This window comes from Histoplasma capsulatum, genomic scaffold (assembly GCF_000149585.1).
Source record: "Histoplasma capsulatum NAm1 scaffold_1 genomic scaffold, whole genome shotgun sequence".
Lineage (NCBI taxonomy): Eukaryota > Fungi > Ascomycota > Eurotiomycetes > Onygenales > Ajellomycetaceae > Histoplasma > Histoplasma mississippiense.
In genome coordinates, this window is record NW_001813982.1 from 4,645,290 (window position 1) to 4,653,155 (window position 7,866).

Sequence of the window (7,866 nt, forward strand, 5' to 3'; positions counted from 1 at the left end):
ATAGCAGGAAGGAATTCGGAGTCATGGCGTGCATGGCTCCAGCGGAAGCGGTCGGCCTTGAGAAAAGGCTGCATTCATGCAAGTTTTCATATATCCGTCAAAATAGAATCCGAAGAGAAAATACCAATGATTAATGTGAGAAAAACAACGGCAATTTAACCCCTCCGTTGACCCCGAGCCCTATTCACAGTTGCTCTGCCTCTGGCTAGCCCAACACCTCTACCGCGTTGACCTCTTGACCGGAACATTGGCGCATTTCTAGACGGAACGTATATTAGTGACTACTCTAGGGGTTTTACTAAACCACAGAGGAAATTGCTAACGGGTAAAGAGCAGAAAGAAGGGGAGTCCATCAAAACAGCCAAAACATCGGGTTTTTCGAACAGCAAAAATTATCTTGATGTCATACCTCAGCATATCTGGTACAATGAAGAATCTCACATGGCTTCCCCGAATGTAGACCTGGTCAAGATGCGAAACACGGCCATCGCGAGCCGTGACAGTAATGTCTTTAAGTTGGACGTTCATGTTGTCTTCGGCTATTTGCGTGGAACTCAACTTTCAAGTTAGCAAAAAAAATCCGTATGTAATGGCTGTGACAGCAGTCACAGCCTCCCGTTCAGAGACCCTCGAAAATTCTCGCCATAAAAACAGTCAACAAATATAAATGGTCCGCGCACCTTCAAGTAGCTTTCCTCGGTAGACTTGCCCGGACAAAATTTCTAGCGTAACGACGTGGCCCTACGGGATAAAAGAAACGGTTAGCATGTGGTTCCTTCGAATAAGGAGTGCTGGGCGCGATAAAGTAACAGATATCATATGCCCTTATCAATAGAAAAGTGTCACACGCGCAACAAACACGAGTAGGTGGGAGAGACTTACTTGCGCCTCGTTGAGGAGCTTGATGGGAATACCAATAGTACTCGTTAATTTGCCCATCTCGAAGCTGAAGGTGCGTCGAGGCAGGAAGAAGAATCTGTAATTGAATAAACAATTAAATAGTCTGAGAGATATCGTCAAATATGTCCAGACAATATCGGTTAGGTGAGTTGCAGTGTCATGGCATCATTGTGGATTTCTTGTCAGAAGAAGTTGGTTCAATAAACAGTCACCGCTTTCGGCAATTTAAGCTTTGGAGCCGCCTCCGCTGCCCAAATTTCAGCTTCCTCCTTCTCATCATCAGCATCGACGATAGCAATAAACAGACCTTTGTTCTGATTCTAGGCAAGCCGCCAGCCCGATACATTTAATCAATGGCTTGATTCATTTTCCTGTTTTTCATTTTCAATTAGGTCTCATGGTTACCAATATCTGTTATCTAGCAACCATCTCTAAGCTCAACCCCGCGCGGATGCTTGAGCTAATATCATCCGTCCTCTCCTGTATACGCCAGATAAATAGAGGCGACCATGCCACGTCCACTCAATCCGAATATCCCAGCCTTCAATCTTGCCATATCCACTCTATTCCGTAATCCATCACTCCTTGTCCCCAATTATACAATTCCAACATTCCTTCAACTTCCAGGAGACAACTTGGGTGCTCACCTTATTCCCTCCTCGTACTTCTCCACACCAAGCAGCCATGCTAATCGACATAAATTCCCACCCAAAATTCGTGCCCTAGTAATCGACAAAGACAACACACTCACCCCACCAGAGTCCCGCATAATCCCCCCTGCCTATATGCAAAAGCTCAAGGACCTCCGTACCAACCCTTCCTCCCCCTTCAACATGAATATTAATCCACATGGCATTCTAATCGTTTCAAACACGGCGGGGAGCGATCCAAATATTGCACTTTACGAGGAAGAAGCAAAACATATCGAGTCGGTCTTGTCCCATTTGAAAATTCCCGTTTTTAGATCTGGCATCGCCCCCCCGAAAGCGGTTTGCTCCAGCGAAGCCTCAGAGTCTCCACCAACGCGTCATTCGCTCAAGAAACCGTTTTCTTACCCATCTATCCTCGCCCACCTTCGTGCTCTGAATGCTATAGCTTCACCTGATGAAGTTGCGATAGTGGGTGATCGCCTCGGCACGGACGTGATTATGGCTGGACTTATGGGTTCGTGGAGCATTTGGACACAGATGGGGGTGACTGTTGGTGTAGAGGGGAACGATGAAGGGAGAGAAGGTATGGATTTCAGAGGCCGGTTGGCCAAATTGGAAGTGAGGTTAGAGCGGTACCTAAGGCGAAGAGGAGTTGCACCAGCGGTGCCAAAAGGGTGGGAAAGTCGAATGTAATCGGTTCTGGAGGTATTGGTAAGTATGGATAAGTCGATTTTAGGATGCGCGGCTCTTTTTGGGTTATTCAAGTCTAGGACAGGCAGCCGGTAGAATTACCCATACGTATTGACGCAAGCTGAAGGCCGCCGCGCTCTTGTCTATGTTTTCTTTTTGATATATTTCCGTTCATCTCCGCACAAGACCGCGAATTCGAAAAGCCATGAAAGATTGGGAGGGCCCTTTTGAGATATATTTGGGGAATATATATTCAAATAATACGTGGTATTAATTGAGATGCAACGTGCATAGTATCTACACTGTTAAAGGTAAGTCAGGTCTATGCAGCCGATATAGCGGAAAATAGAGCTAAACTGATATGCCAGTATAATCAGACGCGAACAGTTGCTGTTCCAAATATGTTTCCAGCTGCCCTCCTCTGCACATTGCCACTGCTGTCAAGAGAAACCCATTCGCTAATTCTCTTTATCTGAGCCACGGACATCACAATCCAGAATTTTGCTAACCGTGATAATGCATTGATATAAGCCAGGGTCTGGTTCTCTTTTCATCAGCAATTGTGTCAACAAAAAGATCTCGATCAGTAGAGTCGATCTTCAGCTTCTGACGCTTGTTAGCGGAATACTTTTGACAGCTTCAATCAATCATTTCCCAGCGCAGTATAAAAATAACAAAGACAGTTAAATGTTCGTCGATGGACTTTCAACGAAAAATTTCATATTCGCTACAGGGCTCCTTGTGCACAGGCTCCAGCACGGATTTCGTTTTCGAGCTCCCATATCCTGTATGCATGGATTAACTCCTGAACTAGGCATGATTGAGGACTTGTAGCTGGAAACACTGTGGTCCATTTTCTGTACTTTGTAACAGTGGGAGCATAAGCCCCAATCGCAACAAGAAGGAGGTCATATCGGCGAGTACAAGGAGTCAAAAGTGAGACCTGCTTCCACTACACTTATATTCTTATCCTGTGGTCAATGTGACTCCACTGGAGAGATGAAGGACACCTCGGATACATATGTCGGAGATAATACACTCCAGCCGTATTCTCTTATTGTATTAACGGATTGACTGTATATCTGGGAGTGCCCGGGATCTTTGCCGCATAGGATGCTCACCAACAGCGGAGAAAATACGGCTTCAGTCGTGTGGAAGCAAATGCAGCGGCGAAAAATCAGGGAGCACTCAACATCTGTTGTTGCCGAACCGTCACTTTAGCGCTACACTAGAAACTTGACGTTGGATTCCCTGCCATCCTTCTTGAATGGTGGAAGTTCCATCGGGGGGCAAGCCAGGGTAATCCCACACGATTACCGCTATCACTAGAATCCCACACTCTCTTTCCCATCATCCATCAACCCATGAACCAGAACCTAGGAACCCGTCACTGGACTCCATTTTATTCAAAAACCAGCCCAGCAAAGCACGCCTTATCCAAATTGCAGGTTCTCTCCACACCAAGCTGGAGAGGTGCTCCGCTGGCCCCAATGGCGGTCTCCGTCACATCGAAGGATATGGAGCGAGCCCCTTTTAAGAGATAGCAAGACCGCAGGGATATTATGTTTACTTCGTTAGGCTGATACTCCAAAGCTTCCATCTGTGTCACACAACCTGCAGCCAAGCAATCAGTCACATACTCTCGAAGACATTTTTCGGGTATCCCCCCATGCCCTCCATAATTCGTGTCATATGATACCGGCTGCTCCTCCACGGACGAGGGGTTAGAATGATTTACCAAACATGTTCCTACCCGCTTTCCACTAGTCCTACAACCAGATATACGGGGTAGCACGGGGGGCCTGACCTTGTTATCCGATCTCCAGGAGGAGAAAACAGAGTAACAAACAACAGAGATAATCAAGATTTAACTTGTGACACTGGTGTTGTTTGAAACATGTTCCAAACAGATAAAAAAACTGGATATATAACTATTTTTAGCAGCAGCCCCTCCCGCGCCTGTGGAGGGTGCCTGGTTTCGTTTCATCAGGCGAAGCGCATGAGACTTTATCAACTTCATACGACTATGAACGAGGACTTGATTTTTTTTTTTTTTTTTTTTTTTTTTTTTTTAAACCAAGTAGTTGGAAAACATTCGAGAGATCAAACGATGGCAAAAGGTGTTATTTAGTCGAGCTGATGAACTTCAATATTACAACGAAACAGAAAATTTTTTTCCCTGACCAGTTGATACCAATATTCCACTTTGCCAAAGCTAGCTAGCTTATTTAGCATCCATGGATGCGATGTGACTTGACACGGACATGGTCTCGGCCAAAGGATCTGGATTTACCACCAGGTCCCGTATCTGCACTTGGGGGAGAGCAAAGGTAGAAGAACCCTTAACCCGAACAAGACAAATGGAAAATGAAGCACCTCAGTTGGCGGGTGATGAACCTTCCTTTTTTTTTTTTCCGGGGTCGAGTCATGCATGGGGGGGACATTGTAACGGCCAGGCGTTTTATGTGGATTTCTCTGACTGGAGACATGAAGTGCAGAACTACCTGGGTCCGAAGAGAACGTTTAGGCATTAAAATTGCGCATCCCTTTTTAACATTCTTAGAAATCCATTAATCTGATGACAGGAATTGTTTGTTAGTATGGAACTTTAAGTCATGACAGCGATTTAAACAGAGTGAGTCTCCCTTGTGTATTACAGCATTCTCACTTGCCGCTTAACCCCTTCGATGTAAGTACAGTACATAGTATGTGCTGTACTAGTAGAAAAGCATCAAAAGCACAAAAGTGTATGTACTCAAGAGTATTAGCCAGTTTAACGAGGGTGGGATTTGGAACCTCTCTGGAGTATATGGCCCCTTTTTTTCCGCGCTGAAACCATTCCTGATATAGTTTGGATTCCTTGAGTGTGGTGGATATCGAAACTAAGCCCTGCAGGATCGCATTGTCAATCCTACCCTATGTGCGATTAGTGGCTTTAGTGGCTTAAGTGGCTTAAGGGAACGTTAGGGAAACGTTAGTGGCTCTGGATGAAGATTCGGTGCTCGGCACCAAGATGAACAAGTTCTCATCGTCGTGTACGGAGGATGCGTGGGACCTTGCTTGCGAGCACCAAGGGTCAACGATAGGTGTGCCTGACGTGAGCCATAAATCCATGCAACCAAGGCACCGGCGATGGCGCCCCCTTTTGAACCTACTTTTTGGTGGCGTCGACGAGGTCCGAGCTAGCTGGGGACCTCGCTTTGCTCGTACTATGTACAGATTACTTCGTTGAGGATGTGGAAGGAAGGATTTTTGAGGCTTTCCTCCGTTCGCCTGATCCCAGGCGCTCTCTCCAACAGAATCGGCCTTTCTGCCTTCTTTCGGGTGGTTGCGACGGGGGGGGGATCAGTTATGTGACGTCGGTGGATGAATCGGCAGCGAACTTTCCTTTTTCCTGCCGCTGCCTGAATTGCCGGATCGACGGAAAATTCTGGAAGAATTGACTTTGAAAGCCAATGGTGATATTGATCTCACCTTTCTTCTTCTTGCTTCCTTTCACCTCCCGTATATTATTTTGCAATGGCTCATTGTATATATATACTAGTGGAATTAACTTGATTTGGAAAAAAAAAAAAAAATAAATAAAGAAAAAAGGGCTCAATCATGGTCACAAACGGCGAACGCATGCGCAGAAGCTAAGATAGAGCCAGCGCTCGTCAACCTGTGACACCAAGTTTCAAGACTCGAGTCAGATACGTTTCATTCAATAAGGGGCCGGCAAGGAGAGGAAAGAACTTGGTTCCAACGGATCAAAAACAAACATGATACAGAAAAGCTGTTGAAGTTATGGATGAACTCCGTCAACTAGACTCTAGTTGGTTTAATGTGTTGCAAATCTTGAACTTTCAATAGCGATTGCCAAAACACACATCTCCACATATATCAAACGTGCTGTCGCAGATGAATGACGCATGTAGGCGTCAATCGCTCCATGAGCGCCCTCCTGTTTCCAGCCTATGCAATTGTGTTTTGCATTTTGCATTTTGCGTTTTGGCTGAGTTCAGTTGCGATGGAAATTTTTTTATAGTCATTCAAAGAAATGTGCAGGGGAACGATTATACTGAGAGCTGTGGAAGCGCACGGCTGTGGAGCACTCGATTCCTTATTTAGGTTTTGGATGCAGGAACCTGCAACACCGCATTACTATGCTATGCAATGCAATGCTATGCTACGCCATGCCATACTATATGACGTTTCAATGGGTAGCTCGAATCCTGCTTTCTCCATGGCTCATTCTTCACCCAACCGTAAAATCTTTGCTCTACAACAAATAATCGACTAAAAACCATCCTACGTAGCTCGATATATGAGCTGATGGGCATCTATGCGTCATGCATACCTAGAGCCGAAACAAACAATCCTCCAGGTCTCGGAACGAACGGGACAGAAAGAAAGAAAGAAAACACGTTGCTTTCGAGCACGAATGCTGATCAAAGAGAACCGTACTTTCCTGCAATGGCTCGGTCGGGGATTTAAGCAAGGAGATATAGCAGGCGTTGTACAGCGTTCGCAGACGGAGAAGTGCAGTGCAGCGCAGCGCAGTGCAGTACAGGACATGGCATGATTGTGGACCTCGTGGGACCTGCAGTAAGGCATTTGGAAGTACCAATGGCGACGGGTACATACAGCTAGCTAGCTATGGGTTTACATAGGCGCTAAATAGAGCGCACTTTTCATGTACTGTGCAATATCGGACCCGAGGTTAATCCTGGATTAAAAATGTAGAAAGGGAAAAAAAGAGGAAGCAGAAGAAGCGTTCAGCGGAGTGGGCATGAACTATAAAACACCAATAGTTTATAAAAACCGGGTCGAAGCGATGATGTCTTGTACGTGCTACGTATGTTACTTACTGTCCGTCCAGTCATTGCATGTACCTTCATGTGAGCGTCAAAGCTGGCGCACGTTTTTCTATTCCTCCTGTTTTCTTTCTCGAATCCAGGTACAGAAGCAAGTGCAGAAAACGCTCCCTTTGTTCATTCATGGGACCTGCATGGCTGCATTGCTATATGCTGCATACCACATACCGCATACTGAATGCCGAACACAACACCTTACCTGCTGCAGCCTGCACCAAGCCGGAAGAATATTCCGCGCGTGGAAGATATGGATATGGATCAAATTACTTTCGATATAGGTAGGGTGAAGGACGCCGGGAGCAAAGTGGGGCCAGCTGGGGCTGATGGGGCTGATGGAGCTTATGGAGCTTATGGGGGGAAACAAGTACTGAAGGTTGAAATCGACAACTTTGGCTTTGCGTTTGTTACATCTGTTGAATCCTCCCCATCTAGGAGTGGGGGGAAAATGGCTGGTTGGCTGGTTGGCTGGTAATACTATGTAGTTAATGTGAACTCCTGAGGTCTGGATGGCAACTATTCAAAATCCCATCATATTCCATACTTTATTGTTTCGATTCCCCCATCTTTGAACTTCTAGGGAGTTAGATAACTTAAACTTCTGCAGATCCGAACTGATCGACACGTTTGACGGCAAGGAGTCGGTGGGTTTCGTTGAGCTTAAACGGACCACAGGCAGGAAGAAATGAGAAGAGAAGGGAGAAAATAGCGTTGGTTTGAATCTGTACTCAACTGAACTCAATAAAGGAGAGAACAAGAGTAGCTGGGGGAAG

The 7,866-nt window shown here is 45.8% G+C and overlaps 2 protein-coding genes across 2 annotated transcripts; one reads left to right on the forward strand and one right to left on the reverse strand.

The window, feature by feature from the left end:
• Positions 1-155: 155 nt before the first annotated feature.
• On the reverse strand, positions 156-939 carry HCAG_01311 (conserved hypothetical protein; the record flags this gene model as incomplete). The annotated part of the gene is made up of 4 exons (XM_001544214.1): positions 156-258; positions 410-539; positions 681-741; positions 883-939. 4 exons carry the CDS (start codon positions 937-939, stop codon positions 156-158), a joined length of 351 nt encoding a protein of 116 aa, XP_001544264.1.
• Positions 940-1,409: 470 nt separating this feature from the next.
• Positions 1,410-2,243, forward strand: HCAG_01312 (predicted protein; the record flags this gene model as incomplete). The annotated part of the gene is made up of 1 exon (XM_001544215.1): positions 1,410-2,243. The coding sequence occupies one exon, from the start codon at positions 1,410-1,412 to the stop codon at positions 2,241-2,243; it is 834 nt and encodes a 277-aa protein (XP_001544265.1).
• Between the last annotated feature and the right edge of the window lie 5,623 nt (positions 2,244-7,866).